This window comes from Topomyia yanbarensis, chromosome 2, assembly GCF_030247195.1.
Source record: "Topomyia yanbarensis strain Yona2022 chromosome 2, ASM3024719v1, whole genome shotgun sequence".
In the NCBI taxonomy this organism is placed as follows: Eukaryota; Metazoa; Arthropoda; class Insecta; order Diptera; family Culicidae; genus Topomyia; species Topomyia yanbarensis.
In genome coordinates, this window is record NC_080671.1 from 33,787,247 (window position 1) to 33,804,349 (window position 17,103).

The following is a 17,103-nucleotide window of genomic DNA, read 5'->3' on the forward strand; positions in this document are numbered from 1 at the left end:
GTTAGAACCTGACTCAGTTTTGCTTTAACCTTCCGGCAGTCGGGCTAGTGCACTGAGTGCAGGCTGCTCTGAAAATCTAGCGAAATCGTCTTAGGGCAGTAGCGGCTGCTCATTCAGTGGGCCATAAGCGCGACTTCCGGAGGGTTAAGCAAGAACGACATCAGTTTGTAACATTCTTCTAGATGTTCGTATCCATCCATCTCATAATGACCACAGGCATGTTTTACAGAATTGACCTATTGTATTCGTATGCGGGAGTCCTCGAAAATAATATCAAAGATCACATTATGGTTCTACACTGTGTCGGTAACAAGTGGTAAACGGCAAAGACGTAATAAACATGACGAATTGACTGTTTTTAGTGGGATGCAACTCCCAGATCGAAATATGATCCCACTTTGAAGGAACATCAAGCAATCCTGAGAATGCGATCGTATTGTAATCATTGAAAGTACACAGAAAGTATTTGCTTGCTAAATAAATAATTGTTAATTTTATACCAATTTTGAGGGTTTTGTGACAGTTAGCACATTGGCTAAATAAATTAGTAAGTACCGCATCGAAAACAATAGTTTTTTACTCACAATTTCTTCTATCTGCTGATAATCAAGAGGATAAATACGCGAATCACAACCGTTATATTTAATTATTTGAAACTCTACAAATAATAAAGCGTTGGAAAATAAACCTGCTATGGATTACTATTCCAAAACCTATCGTTGACATGGTCTACCGGGTTCTTTAGAGAAAAACTAGTTTCGAGGTAAATGATGTATTTAGTTTGCGAGTGCAACCTTCATTGTTAACCCTTAAAGGTTCAAATCAATTTTTTTTAAATCTTGTGAAACTTGTTTCATAGCTAACACGTTACTCTGATAATTTTGAGATAATTTTCGCAATGTTGTTTTAAAGCAACATTGCACATTAAGGTTGGACAGAGAAAGGGTAAAAATCGAAAACGAAAAAAGCAGTTTTTTTCCACACCGTATGTCATATCTGCATAAAAATCAATCAGCAGTACTGTAACAACATTCTACATACGCTGATTGATTTTTATGAAGATCTAACATACGGTGTGGAAAAAACTGCTTTGTTCGTTTGCGATTTTTGCGCATTCTCTGTCCAACCTTAAGGGTTAATGCTAAAGGAGTTTACTATAGAACTAAAAGACGAGTTTTGTAAAATTAGTAATTTTCTTGATATTGCAGGACTGGTTAATTCTTTCCGTCTTCGACGTTTGGAGTAGCTGTAATACAAGTATAGTAATTAAAGCTATTAAACTCAGTGTTGCGTTGAGAATGATCCCAGTAGTTGTAATCATGGATCAACACCCGACGAATGTGCAATTGTGGCAACGTTAAACGTAGAAAATTCAGCGCAAGAAGACGTGATCACAGATAGTGGATTTCAATCTGATCCGATATTCATGTCCTTGAAGAACAATCTGTTATCGAAGACTGTGCTCTTCATTGAGAGATAGCTTCTTTCAAACATGTTCATGAAGTATTTCTTAACCAAATGGCTTTTCTGGTTCTTAAGTTCACCAGAAAAGCCATTTGCTTATCACCATTTTCCAGAATGATTTTGTAAAGTGCCGCTCGTACGTTACATAAAACGAACGCAGGTGCAATATATTTAATTAAAAACTGCGAAACAAAACCAATACTGCTGATTTTCTAGAGTTATTTGGCGACGTGTCTGGGTGGGTAAAGAGACAAACAAAATGCTCCGTTACTGACGCAGTGTAGGGTCCAATTTCGAAAGTTTCAAGGTTGCGACAACATTGTTCTGCTAGCTGCAGGAGACAGTCCAGTGGTGTAGCAGACTGCTCAATTCGGGCTTTGACGCTCAGTAACGGACCAATCTGCTTGGCCGTAAACATTTTCTGCAACTGCCTTACTATGCCTGCAACAGATGGAAACCTAATTTTGGCGCAAAGAGGTGTTATTAAGAGATATTACAAAAATTGTAGAAAAAACGAACCCATTTCGATCACAGCCTTCCGTGGTACAAACATTAATTTTCAGCTGGGTTGTTGTTTTTTGCTTAGATACCTTTATGTTGTTGTTTTCCTTAGATACCTTGCGTCGAGAGCAAAATGAGTGTCGGTATCTACGATGTCAGTGAAACGTCATGATTGGATTTGACATTTCGGGGGACCGTGAGTTACTTATTGGTGATTCCATAATGAACCAAAAAATAAACGTTAGAGGCAAGGCCCTGATTTTACTCTCTTTGTGTAAACAGAATATACGTCAGAATCTGCCTACTTACTACTCCCAAAATGCATAGTTTTGACTCTTTCAACAAAGTATGAAATGGGTAATTTATACGTATGCTTGCAAAATTAAATGCATAGATTTTACTTTCTTGAAAAAGTAAAAAATACCTATTTTTTACTTCTTAGAAGAGGTCACTAATGCGTAAATCTAAGCGTAACTACTGTACTACTTTTGTATATCAATTTCTTTTCGAGATGTAAAAAAACACATTCATTTTTACAGTCGTGATACGCTGGTTGGACATTTTTTAACTGGACCGCTTTTTAGTTGGACCTCCGCTAATTGGATCATTGTCCAACTAAAAAGCATCTGAACGTCAAAATCTCATGTCAAATTTACTTTGACAATCAATCTGACAATATTTAGAGATGTGAACAGATGCATTTACACTAACAACATCTCCTTTGGAGAGTTTTTGACATTTGTCAGTCGGTGCAACTAGCGAATCAAATTCGTTAGTTGAACAAGACTGTGGCCCAACCATCTCGACTGTATTTATCTAATTTATCTAATTTATTTAAATTCAAATATAGAGGTCATGGGGATCTACTTCGTTTTCAATTTCTGCGTCCTTTGCTTCCGGAAGATTACTCAAATTTCCTATCAGTTGTGCGAAAAACTGATGATGATTCACTATGTGATCCTTCAGTCGTTTGGAGCACGTAATTATAGTACCACAATCGCCGCACCCAAAAGGGATTGCATTCTTTGAGCTTCGAGATACTCATTTCGTGGAACTCTTTAATATGCATCTCTATTCATCCACATATCCTAAGACACGAAAATTGCAACCAACCATAGGACCTAGGGGCAAGCACTAGCAGGTTTGAGCGCGTCGTTTTGAAAATACCAATGTATTTTGAATATAATTAAAGTAAATAATGAAAGTATTTAAAAATACTCCTGGTGTACTTAATGTTGATAATACCGTAAGAAAACACGAAGTATTTCTGTAGGTTGGTTTGAGATAACTTTATTTGATTCTTGTTCGTCAAGTTATATAATGCTAACATAGTTCGATATCGATTGATATTTCATGCACTGTTTATCACAGTCCCTTATTGACTGCCATACCCTGTCATACCCTCTGCCTATAGTAAACAACACATCCATGCGCGGCGTCCATATGCAAAAGCTCAAGTTACCCACTTGAAGCTTTTGTCACATGACGTTCTGTCAGATGACATCTCAGAGCTTTTTATAGCACGTTCCGTATGACAGTTCTTACTGTCAACTGCCGTCCCGTGAATGGCAAATTGTTTATATACAAAGAATATTTCGTACGTATATCACTGCAAAATATTCTTTTTCAACACTTCCCCACAATTTGCACATTCAATACACCGAATAACTTTCTGTGTATATTTTTAGGTAACCCCTTAGTGAAGGCATCTGCAGGTTGATCGACGCTTGGGATGAACTGTAGTTTTACTCTACCATTTTTGATGAGATCCCGGATGAAAAGGTATTTGATATCCAAGTGTTTCATCCGTTGATGTGAACTTGGCTCCTGTGCTATGTTGATACATGGGATGCTATCTTCCATTATGATGAATGGTGTTATGTTTACATCCAATTCATTGAGAAGTTGTGTTAACCACACTCCTTCTTTCGTAGCAGCGCAAAGTGCTATCAGTTCTGCTTCACTTGTTGATAAGCTTACAGTCGGTTGTCGTTTCGTTGACCACGAAATAAGATTACCGTATAGTAGAAATGCGTATCCTGAAACTGATTTCCTATCATCAGGATCATTTGCAAAATCTGCATCGGCAAATCCTACTAAAGCTGGATATTCGGTATTTGATGAATAAATTATTTTTGTATTGCTCGTTCCCCTCAAATATCGCAATATTCGTTTTAATCCTGACCAGTGCCAATCGGTGGCGCAGTTAGCATATTTGCTTAGGGTGTTTACCGCAGAGCAAATATCAGGTCTAGAAGTTAGTGAAAGATATTGTAGGCATCCCAGCAGTTCTCTGTATGGCTCTTCAGTGATTTTTGCCTCAGATTTTGACCATTTCGTGTTGATATCCAATGGTGTCCCCACTGGTTTACAATCAGCCATCCCAAATCTACTAAGAAGTTTCTCCACGTATATTGTTTGAGAAATTTCAATAGTCTGGCTTTCCAAATCACGATTTATCTCCATTCCCAGGAAGTGCTTAATCTCTAACATGTCTTTCATTTGGAATAACCTTCCAAGTTTCTTTTTAATCCACGTAATTGCTTCGATGTTTTTGGCAAGTAGTAAAATGTCGTCTACATATAGTATTACTATGATGCCTCTAGATTTTGACTTATAGATGCAGTTGTCATTTTTGAGAGGGACAAAACCTAGTGTTTTCATTGCATCATCAAAATGTTTATTCCAAGATCTGCTTGCCTGTTTCAATCCATACAAACATTTGTGTAGACGAACAGTTTGTCTTTGCCCATTTACGTTTGGTGGAAGTTTCATGTATATTTCTTCTTCTAACTTCCCATGTAGAAATGCAGTTTTGACATCCATTTGATGTACTAACAATTTATGCTCGTTAGCAAGGGCTAGTGCTAACCGAACACTCTCTAGTTTGGCGACTGGTGCAAATGTTTCACAGTAATCGAATCCAGGACGCTGTGAACACCCTTTTGCCACTAATCGTGCTTTATATCTTCCATCTTCTTTCATTGAGAAAACCCATTTTGAGTTAATTGGTTTAACTCCTTTTGGCAAACAGTTAACCACTGTCCAAGTGCCATTTTGATGTAATGCATCAAACTCTTCTTGAATAGCATGCTTCCATTCTTGCCAATCAGAAACTTTCTTCAATTCCTCAATAGTTTGCGGAATCTCTTCGTTGAAAATCATTGCTGTTTTTGCTGTATAATCGGAATACCAACCCGGTATCTTTCTCTCCCTCTTGCTTCGACGCAATGATTGACCATCATCGACGTCCTCTCTTTCGTCTGTTGGATTTTCATTTGTACTTTCATAGTCAGTTTCGCCAACTGATTCTTCAAGTGAATCTAGATTATCTTGCTCTGTTTCGAGTGTGCATTCTTCATGCTGTTCTTCATCAGAAGGATGTATAGCAGCATCCTCGTCTTCGTTCTGTTCTCCTTGGTTTAAGCGTGTACATCTAATTAAATCTTGACCAGATGATTCTACGAAATCCATGTTTGTGTGGTCAATATCTTGATTGGCTCTGGTAGATTCATTGAATACTACATTTCTGCCAATTTCTATTGAACGCGTATCCTTGTTCCATAATCTAAAACCATTATTTGCGTACCCCACAAATATCAAAGGTTTTGTTTTGAAATCTAATTTCTGACGCCTCTCTTTAGGTATTTGTTTAAATGCTTTACACCCAAAAACTCTTAAATGATTCAAGTTTGGTCGCTTTTTGAACCATTTTTCATACGGAGTTTTGTCCTCTTCTATCCCACTTGTTGGAGATCTATTGATTAGATATGTTGCTACATATAATGCTTCTCCCCACATATCTTTCGCTAATCCACTTTCGTAAAGCAAAGCTCTGACCTTTTCCATTAAAGATCTGTTCATACGTTCACTTACACCATTTTGCTGCGGTGTGTATGGAACAGTGAACGTCATTCTAACACCATTTATTTTGCAATGAGCTTGAAATTCGTTACTTGTATATTCCCCTCCATTATCACACCTTAGCATTGAAATACGTCTTTCGAAGAATGCTGTCGCCATTGCTTCGAATTCTTTAAATTTCTCGAAAACCTCCGATTTCTGTTTCATGAGGTAAACCACGAGAAAGTGCGTATAATCATCTATAAAGGTTACAAAGTAACGATAGCCATCATAGGTTTCCTGCTCCATGCTTCCACAAACATCCGAATGTATGAGTTCCAGTGGTCGTTTTGATCTTGGCAGCTGCAATTGTTTAAATTTGGATGCAGCCTGCTTCCCCGCCATACAACCATCACATACATTTGTTTCACTAATATTTCCAGAAGTTAGATTGATACCCTCAACCATTCCCTTCTTAATTAGTTTCTCCAAACTCGTATCACTGATATGGCCAAGTCTTTTATGCCATGTTTCCAAACTCACCTTCTTTCCGAACAATGCTAAGTTTGTTCCATCTTCCGCCGACTTTTCTTCCCGAAATAGATCAAGGTGGAATAAACCATCAACGAAGATTCCTGAAGCAATTACTTCATCTTCAAATTCAAAGATAACCTCTTCATCCGTAAAAGTAACCCTTTTACCATTTTTGCTAACCCTTCTAACCGAAAGGAGATTTTCTTCAAGACCCGGAGTAAAAAGAACGTTGTACAATTTCAATTCTTTTATTGTATTGTTACCCACAACACTCTTTAATCGCATTTTTCCAAATTTTGTTGCCCGTAAATTCTGGCCCGCTTTCGCTGTCGAAATGGTGATTGGCTTCTCTAATTCTTGGACATCTTCCAGCAGCTTCTCGTCATTAACCATATGGTCGCTTGCTCCTGAGTCAATTACGAATCTGACTCTCCTACCACGATCCGCTTTGGTCATCATTGCAAAGCTCTTTTTAGGCTCCATCTTTTGCTGCTTCTTGAACTTATCTTTCTCCTTCGCGTTAAACTTTTTCATTAGTGGGCATTTATTTTTAAAATGCCCAGTTTCGTTGCAACCGAAGCATCGGGTTACCTCTCTCCTTGGCTTGTACTTTGAAGACAGCGCAACGTTTTTCGTTTCTGTCTGCTTCTCTTCCCCAGCTTCAGCATCAATAAACATTCGTTTGATCTCCATGATCGGCTTGGCACACAGTTCTTCATTCGTCAGTACCATCAGAGCGCCTTTGACGTGTCGGTACTTGTCTGGCATGGAGATCAGTAGAGCATGAACTTTTTCCGATGCTGTCATTTTTGAACCCATACGATCTAGCTCGCGAATAATCAGATCGTACTCATCAAAAATCATGGACAATTTGTCGTGATGTCTTTGTTTGATGGTATACAACCGGTCCCGCATATTAACCATAGCGGCTGTACCGCCCTTTTGGTACGTTCTGGCCAGAGTATCCATGGCTTCTTTCGCATAATTGAGCCCAATGAGTTTATTCAAAACATCATTGTTGACCATCATGACAATCTCGTCCAATGCTTCGACGTCGTCATCAAGCCGTTTTCTGAGCTTAGCCTTCCTGGCTGTTTCTAGCTCTTCCGAGGCACCTACTACTGGTTCGTAGAAGTCCTCTTCTTCGGGCGTTCGTAGCAACGTGTGCTGGAGTTTCATCTTTATAAGATGATGTTCCATTCGCCATTTCCAGGCTGGGAACCGCAACTCCGAACCGTCGAATATCGATTCGCGGTTGACGCTACCGAAGTATGCCGTCGTCGGCACGGTACGCTCGAGAGTTCCCCTCTCGTAGCCACCACCTCTTCTGTCCTCGAGAGTAACCCTCTCGGCAGATCCTCCAGCTTGCTGCTGGGTTGCCATCCTCTCGGCAGATCCTCCAGCTTGCTGCTGGGTCGCCATCCTCTGCTTGCTCCCGAAACGCTGGTGCTCGCTGGATGCCGTTTCTTCCCGAAACGCTGGTCCTCGCCGGATGTCGCTTCTGTCCGAAACGATGGTTCTCGCTGGCCGTTTCTACCCGAAACGCTGGTCCTCGCCGGATGCCGTTTCTGCCCGAAACGCTGGTCGTCGCTGGATGCCGCTGCTACCGGAACGATGGTTCTCGCCGGCCGTTTCTACCCGAAACGTGTATCTTCCAAAACAACTATTTTACAATAGTCCAGGTGGCTAGTTCCAGTTAACTACTGGGCCCATAACCTGTTGATAATACCGTAAGAAAACACGAAGTATTTCTGTAGGTTGGTTTGAGATAACTTTATTTGATTCTTGTTCGTCAAGTTATATAATGCTAACATAGTTCGATATCGATTGATATTTCATGCACTGTTTATCACAGTCCCTTATTGACTGCCATACCCTGTCATACCCTCTGCCTATAGTAAACAACACATCCATGCGCGGCGTCCATATGCAAAAGCTCAAGTTACCCACTTGAAGCTTTTGTCACATGACGTTCTGTCAGATGACATCTCAGAGCTTTTTATAGCACGTTCCGTATGACAGTTCTTACTGTCAACTGCCGTCCCGTGAATGGCAAATTGTTTATATACAAAGAATATTTCGTACGTATATCACTGCGAAATATTCTTTTTCAACACTTAATAGGGTACTTAATGTAATTAATGTCGATGTGTACATATTTAAAGAATTTAAAGTACATATTGATGGTAAGTAAAATAATTTGCGTATTTAAAGTACGAAGGCGATGTACTTAAAATCGTTTCAGTAATTAAAGTACAACGAATTTGACGTGTACTTTTTAATTCTTAGCGGCACTTAATGTACTTTACGGAACACCGTGTTCTAGAGGTATTTTGACAGATCAAAATTATCCGACGACTTGTCATTTTGAAACAAATTTACATCAGAGCATTGCAACAAGATGTGCAGTTATAAACAGTGGCAAATGGTCACACCATTTATTTTATAATCTTGGCAGATTATAGCAACAGTTCGACTCTGCGTTTGGCTTGACAGAAAATAATTTATTTTTCTGCAAAAATGGTGTGTTTACAATCGGTTTGTTCGTGAGCACGTTTCAAATTTTCCTGCTTTTCACGGTGAAAACATTTCTCTCTGGTTTTAAATTGTTTTGGACTTTGCGTAAACGATGGACCTCTGTCGAACGTGTATGAATTCCCGCGGCAATGACGCGGCTGGTGACAACTTTTACTCTATTTTCTCCGTGGTTGATGATGTTTACATTGCTGAGCGCTTGACACAATGGGTCGGATATACGGTGAGCTAAATTGATATTGTTAGTGACAAATAACATCCTGTAATAATATTGGAATTGTTTTATATAAATTTCCAGATTGAAGAAGATGATGGTTTGCCATCGGAGGTCTGTTTGCCGTGTGTAGAGGCTATAAAGTATATTGCACAGTTTGTCGAAAATGCCAAAGAGTGTGATCGTAAGTTCAGAGGTGAATTGAAAATGGGAAGCAAATTGGACAAACCTACAATCTGGGTCGATTATGCGAATCATCAAAACGACGGTGTTGGAATAGAAACATTAGATGAAGTGGACATTAAATACGGTATGCCTCCGTCTGAATTGATTGATATGGTGATCGAGCCGTTGAACGTCGAATATATTGAAGATCCTGTCAAAACTGATGTCAGTTCCGAATCGGAGGAAAGCAATACAGACAAGCGAAAACGTAAAGTCTCTAAACGGCGTAAAAGACAAAAGAGGCTGGCAAAGAATCAGAGTTTGTCTGATGAAAACACTCTCCCTGAGGATGAGGGATCACCTAGCAGCAAATCATTGGCTGTAGAGGAGAATGTTGACGAACTGGATGAGGTAGAATTGGAGACTTTCAACGCTATCGATGTAGGTGATAAAGTAGTGTGCTGTGGTTGCTTACGTTTGTTTGATACAATGGAAGATCTTGAAAAACACGGTAAAAATGTGCATCAAGTAATAAAGCAGAAAAAAATCAACCACAGCAAAACTGTCACATGCAAGTACTGCTTTAAACGATTTGGAAGGAATGCGCTCTGTCAAAATCATCGTAAACCATATACAACTTTGAAAAGGGTATATGAGTGTAGAAGATGCCGTAAGAGATTTATAAATCCAGCTACGAGGCGAAATCATGCACACAATCACATACCGATAGATATACCAATCCCTAAATTTTTTACTGTTCCGATGACTCGATTAAAGAAACACGGTTTCTTGTGTTGCGTCCGTGGATGTACCAGTTCTCAAAAAAGTGAGGATGATCTATTCGAACACATCAAGAAGGACCACAAAAATATTAAAATAGATTTAACGGTTGATTTATTTGCTAAGCCGGTCGAATGCGTGTTCTGCCACAGAAATTTCGAATCCGAAGAGAAGCTAGCTGGGCATCAAATTCACAGATACTGTCATGCAAATGGCATCAGATTTACTCATCAATGCCATAAGTGCGGCAAAATTTGTCAATCGGCAGAACAGCTAACAGCCCACGAAAACCGACACACTGGCGACAAACCTTACGAGTGCGACATATGCTTGAAGCGGTATTTCAGTCCAGCGGTGCTGAGACAACACAGATTAACTCACACCTTAGACAAAAGCCTTTCATGCACCATCTGCGGTATGACATTCCGAATGAAGTCATTCCTCGAGAACCACTACCGCATTCATAGTAGTGAAAAACCATTTGATTGTAACCTTTGTGGTAAAACATTCCGGCATAAATCGTCCTTGTTTTCTCACAAGAAAATTCACGACCCCGAAAACTACGAAAAGTGCTCCGTGTGCGGTAAAGCCTTTGCTGATCCAACTAACCTTAAACGCCACATGGTATCCCACACGGGTGTTAAACCTTACGGCTGCGACTATTGTGACAAACGGTTCATGCGTCTCAACGAACGAGCAGAGCACATCAGTTTGACCCACGAAGGAGTTATGCCTTATAGTTGTGAGATATGTGGTGTTACATTTACCAACAAACGAGCTTACCAGAAGCACGAGCATACTGTGTAATTATCTGTGTAAGGATTCTGCTAAGCATTAAATATATGTTTATGAAATAAAGCCTAACGTTGTCAGTTTCTTTTCGAGAGTGATATTGCCAATGTGAGTGACTCGGTATACTTTTCGTGATGGAATTTACGTTTCGACTTCGTCTCATCAGAATCCGTCACTAACTTAGTGACAGAACTAAGCTAACGCTGACCTGGAATGACGCTAGCTCCAAATAACGGAGATACAATTTGTGTTCCTAAACAAACCCCTAGTCAGGCGTGATGTCCAGCAAGAGTATCCAATTGCATACTTTTCGTGGATGTATGACCTTCACCAGAGAATCATTCCCCAAAAACTGAAATGTCGCCGATTTTCCCCCAGAACTACCACTCTCCCGAAAGAAACAATTTCCAGAAAAAATTGGTTAATAATATTTGGAATATAAGCACAGTGTCAAGATTGCACTTATCTTTTTTTTAATTTATAATTCGCACATTCTACGAAATCAAATAAAAATTTTGTTATTTTCGATTGGCAGTCGTGAAAATCTGGTTATTTTGTTCAGTACAGCGACACAATTTCTGTTCATGTTCAAAAAATCTAAAATTCTTACTGCTGAAGTACTTTATACCAAAGCATTGACCCAATTTTCCTTGATATTCAATCGATCAGGCCACATGTTATCACCTTTACCATTGCATTGCGTATCAATCCAAAAATGTATATTACCGCACTTTTTTGAAAATATCAATAGAATAGTAATCTTACGCTATTAATATTGGATTCAATCGATGATGTGTATACAGTGAACCGACGCACACGTTCACGTTTCTAATCCTAAAAATAACCAATTGAATTCTTTATTGTATTGTATATGTTGGTGGTGCAACACACAGCAGAAGTTATTTCGACCTGGTATACTGCTAAGTGCTTCACCAACGGTAGGAAAACACATGGCTTGACCAATGATATTTTTCATCCCTTTATGAGCTACCCAGGGCCGAGGGTTGTAGCTAGTGGATTTCATACATCCTTGACCTGACGGACAAAGCTATGGTGCCTTGAACACAGGCTACGCAGATCCAAGGCCATCATTGAAATGATAAGTTCTGCGTTTGAGATGCACTTCCCCGGGTTGCCAGACGAATACCTGTAATTATTGCCTTATATGCATAAATATGATTGTGAGTCCTGTGGCGGTGTGTACGTGGAAGGTGTGAGTTTTAGCGTTCGATTCCAGGGGTGCATATCTGGCTCGGTTGGCGTGGGCGTTTACTAATTGTGTAAAAGTGTGATCGCGAAGGGCTCGAGCATTTTAATGCTAGCGTGTCTCTAACTTTGCGTGCATAAATTCGATTTTAGATTCGTGTGGCCATTCGCATATTTGCGTGTATTCTTGGACGATCGCGCGCGGACCGTGAATTTGATAATTAATTTTTAGTGTATGGTAAAGGAGCGAGTTGTCTGGTGAATATGAGCATCATTCTTGATTGGTCGAACTGAAGGCATGAGTCTAAGCTGATCGAGAGTAGAGAATTTCGAACGTAGCCGATCCATGATAGCGCGAGCGGTGGGTTAATGCTTGAGACCACGGTTGTAAAGTTATAGGTGCTGAAAAGTTCACTTAAGTAAGGGGGTGTTTTAATGTTGGCCAAATTGCAAGCGATGGTGTGCGTGGATGATTGAAATTGTAATGCAAGTTTTCGTTTGTGATCAGGTTTGTGTTATCGCGAAGGCTAGGGGCGTTTGTGCGTTTTGGATGAGAGATTGTGAGTGTATATGGGAGAATATGCAATTGATTGTGATAGTGAGTATTACTATGAACCTAACTTAACATATAGTTTTTTTGAGGTCGCTAACCGTGCATTGAAGAATGCCCAAAACTTTGAACTAGGCCCCTTCGAGTCCAGTCTGTCCGTCTCGTCCTGTCGTGTCTGGGGCTTCCAGGTTACATGCATTCACCAGACGAGACTAGCTTATGTCAGCTTACTTGTGTACTGGTTTCGTAGAATCGAGGCGATCATCGAAATGATAGATCCTACGAGTGAATGCACTTGGTCCAGTCACCGGTCAAGCATTTGTGTATTTGTGTGTGTATGTTTAGGTGTGTATGGGAAGTATTGGGCGTTGAGATATGTTTAGTGCCCGTTAATAATATGTTAATGCGAATAATATGTTATATCTTAAAATAAGCAATATGTAATATACTACTTGCAGTTTGTTGGTCGTTCCTACTTATCTGATTCCATCCAGTATGAGACTACATCCAGTCCATTGTTCTAAAACCTGGCGACGTCCGATGGCAGAAAAGAATCATTGTTGGCAGCAATGTTGCGCTTCTTAATCTCATACAATTAAAAGGTCATCAGAAGAATATGACACATGAGACCGAAAATAAATAAAAATAAAATAAAGAGAAGAGTTAGTATTGGTATTGAGTATTAATAGTATACCAAATTAATTAATATTTAAGTTAGGTGTTTCTGAATCGGTTAGTGTATGAATGATTAAAATCCATCTAGTAATATCGGAGTTATAAGCGTGCAAACCTTACATAGTTTCGTTACATGGGAGATAGTTTAGATTTTAGAATGACACCTAGCCCCAGATAGTGGAGTAAGACATTTTTAATGTCAAAAGTTCTGGTGGTCTGGGAGGAAGAGCTCTGCCTCGTTGGAATTCGATCACCGAGCACTTTTTCAGGTTTACACACACAGTTCTTGCTGTTACCAGCAAGTAGATCCGCGAAAGTTTCGTGCTGAGATCGCCTGTGCTGGACCGACGAGGAGTTTTCAGTATTAAATGAACGTCATTGAAGTAAAACAGAAACATCAACGGTCCCAGGTAACTTCCCTGCGCTATACCTGGCAATCTCTAATGACAATCATTATCTCTCGATTTAAGAGCTTGAATGGAAGCAGTTGCAAACCTTCCAAATTTCTCTATTTTATCGATCATTATAAGAAAACCGGCAGATAGGTTGGTGCAAGTAATATCAGTTTGAGCGCGACTCTCAGAATCGGGTGAAAAAAGTCACGTAAAGTGAGGTGAGTTTAGTCACCTCATGTCATACGCCGCGCAAAATAAGGCCGTCGTAAGTTAGTCGATATGCTATATTTTATACTCCGACAAAAAGTTAGTGTCGGTTTCTGATGAGGCGAAGCCGAAACGCATCCGTGTAACAAATAAGGATTTGTGCCCTTCAAGTGCAAAGACTGGTTTTACCAAAAAAACTCCCCCTGGTGAGAAATTTTGGTGTTTACCCAATTTTCCTCCTTAGGGTGAAATATAGCATAGTGCTTTCGCATAGGCCTGCTAAGCCAAGACAAGTTTCGGCTTCACTGTGTCTCATCGGCATAAACAGAAATTCTGCTCGGACGGGGTATCAGGTTTGATCAGTCGTTCGATTGAAACACAAAGTGTGTTTTAGTTTTAAGGAATTTGCGTCAAGCCGGCGCTAATCTATTCCGACAAAAAATTAGCGTCGGTTTCTGATGAGGCGAAGCCGAAACGCATCCGTGTAACAAGTTAGTCGATGTTGATCGTCCAGGCGTGAAGACATGTTAATCGTGGATTTTGTACTTTTTATTTCGTTTATTTGACACGGGTCAATACATTCACTTAGACTCACAAAAACGCGACGCAAGACAGGACACAACACTTATTGTCCTTACTAACTTTAAAAAGGATTAAAAATTACCTTTTTTTCGACCGGTTTCGGGTTCGATGTTGCCCATCTATAGGACGATGTCCGACTGATTACTGGATGACACATACAATCATACTGCGTGCAGTACTCGTCGAGAAGAGAATTAAAAAACACAAAAATTCACTGCATTTTCAGGTTTGTCAAGTGGAAAAGGGGTGATGATATTGGCGCGTCGTCCTCGTTCATAAGCACATGTTCAGCATTGGCTATATACATTGATTCCCATGCGTTCAGGTGTACAGCTTTCCGTACAGTTTTCACGAGTTTTGTACCGTCCCAGTCTATTGTGTGATTGTGGGCTATAGTGTGTGCTGCCACACTGGAGTCGTTGCCTCTTTCGTGGTCGACAGCATGTTTATGTTCTCGAATGCGGACTTTGAACTTTCGGCGAGTTTGTCCAATATATACTGCGGGGCAATTTTTACAGGGAATTTGGTAGATCCCCGATTTTTGATCGGTTGGAACCTTGTCTTTTAGATTACACAAGAGGTCTTTCAAGGTGTTACCACTTTTGTATGCGACTTGGTAACCATGCTGTTGTAGGACGGTTTAAACGGGGTTAGTAATTTTGGGGTGAAAAAGGCAAGCAGATTCTACGTTCCTGTTTTTTATCCGGCTCTAACGTTGTCGCGTTTTGTCTGTGCTTTTTCCTTTTGTGTTTCCTTAGAATTTTGTCCACAAATCCTTTTTCATACCCGTTCAATACAGCAGCTTTGTATATTTTATCCCGCTCGGCCTTGAAGTCTTCATTTTCCATCGGTAAATTGAATAGACGATGGGCCATGGAATGGAAAGCTGCTTGTTTTTGAGCGCCGAAATGGTTAGAATCGGAAGTTATGTATCTGTCTGTGGATGTCGGTTTACGGTAGATCCCGAATTTTAGTTTGTTGTCCGCTTTCCTGGTTATCATCAGGTCTAGGAATGGCAATTTCCCTTCTATTTCCTTCTCTACCGTAAACTTTATTGTGCTGTGACGGGAGTTCAATAGATCAAGGGTCTGCGTTAGGTAGCGTTCTTTCACGGCTACGGAAATGTCGTCCACGTAGCGTCTCCAAACTCGAGAGAAGAGCTTTTCTTTGCCTAAAGCTACCTCGAAATCGCTCAAGAAAACGTCTGCTAGTAGAGGCGAAAACTTGTTGCCCATGCTAAAACCAAACGTTTGCTTGTAGAACTTCCCTCTAAACGTGAAAAGGTTCTGTTTCATGCAACACTCTGCCACTGAAAGGTAAGCTTCGACCTGATAGGGTAACACGCGGTTGCGCTCCAGATGTCGTCGAAGACTTTCCAAGGCGTCAGATACTGGTACGTTTGGGAATAACGCAGTCACATCAAACGATACCAGAACTTCCCCCCGCCTGACCTCAAAATCTTTCAGTTGCTCCACCAAATCTATGCTGCTTTTTACACTTTTTCCGTGAGTAACAGAGTACTTTTTCATTTCATCCACCAGCCAAGCAGCCATCTTCTCGGTGGGCGCGCAAATGTTGGATGAGATTGGTCGCATTGACACTGAGTTTTTATGAATGTTCAGCAGGCAGTATAGTGAAGGGACTTTCGGGTTCGGGACGTGGAATTTCCGTTCGAATTTTTCTTCTCCCATCAAACGAGCGACCTTCCGACGGACAGTGTTTGCCTCCTCTATGATTACGTTGAGCGGGTCTTTCGACTTACCGTTTTTATATTTGCACTCTTCGTACGGACCAGTACTAATCATGTCGAGAACGCGACGATCGTAATCTTGTTTGTCCATGATCACAACCGCATTTCCTTTATCTGCACGAGAGTACACCACGTCCTGGGCTTTCAGTTCGCGAATTACGTTCGAAACATCGGTGCTTGACCGTTGCTCTTCGGGTTTTCTGTTGGCTTCATCCGAAAGGCAATGCTCGAGATCATGACGGATGGCTGACTTCGACGTGAAACTGTTGTACTGCATGGCGCTTTCAATATTACTGTTTCGGGAAGAAAGGAGGGGCTGCATAGTTTAATCCCTTGTTCATCGGATCCAGCTCAGCTTGTGATGGTTGTGTGGACGAGAGATTTATCACAAAATTGTCGATGATCTGCTTACCTGAACCGTAGATCATTTATTCTGGTTGCAGTTAAAAATTGAAATATTGAACTTGCGCCTTTCGTTTCTTCCCTTGGCCTTATTCAGCGCGGCGTCTAACGTGAGGTGACTAATCTCACCTCACTTTGCGTGACTTTTTTCGCTCGATTCTGAGAGTCGACTCAAGTGAAGTGAGATTCCCCATTGCGGTTAAATGGGCGTCTCATGTCACCCGAGGTGACTCTTCAGAATTAGGTGAGAAAAGTCACTTAGAGTGAGGTGAGATTAATTGCAGAGTGGGCAACTAATGCGCATCTTGTATTCCGCTTTGTATCGGTTTATCGTTTTCGTTCATGCTATTCTCGCTATTGATGTTGTATGGGTTTTTCACGATTACCTTGTTTGAGTGGTTTGTGGGATCTACGGGTCACGATCGTGTATCCGTGATTTTTGTCATTTACTTTATTGTCGGTGGCGCGGGCAGTTGATTGGGAAGTAGTAGGCGCATCACAATGGTCG

The 17,103-nt window shown here is 40.5% G+C and overlaps 2 protein-coding genes across 2 annotated transcripts; one reads left to right on the top strand and one right to left on the bottom strand.

The window, feature by feature from the left end:
- Positions 1-8,865: 8,865 nt before the first annotated feature.
- LOC131682386 (zinc finger protein 184-like) lies at positions 8,866-10,894 on the top strand. The gene is made up of 2 exons (XM_058963820.1): positions 8,866-9,100; positions 9,176-10,894. The coding sequence occupies exons 1-2, from the start codon at positions 8,972-8,974 to the stop codon at positions 10,841-10,843; spliced, it is 1,797 nt and encodes a 598-aa protein (XP_058819803.1). The 5' UTR covers positions 8,866-8,971; the 3' UTR covers positions 10,844-10,894.
- Positions 10,895-15,093: 4,199 nt separating this feature from the next.
- On the bottom strand, positions 15,094-16,470 carry LOC131679409 (uncharacterized). Its single transcript, XM_058960141.1, has one exon. The coding sequence runs from the start codon at positions 16,468-16,470 to the stop codon at positions 15,094-15,096; it is 1,377 nt and encodes a 458-aa protein (XP_058816124.1).
- Between the last annotated feature and the right edge of the window lie 633 nt (positions 16,471-17,103).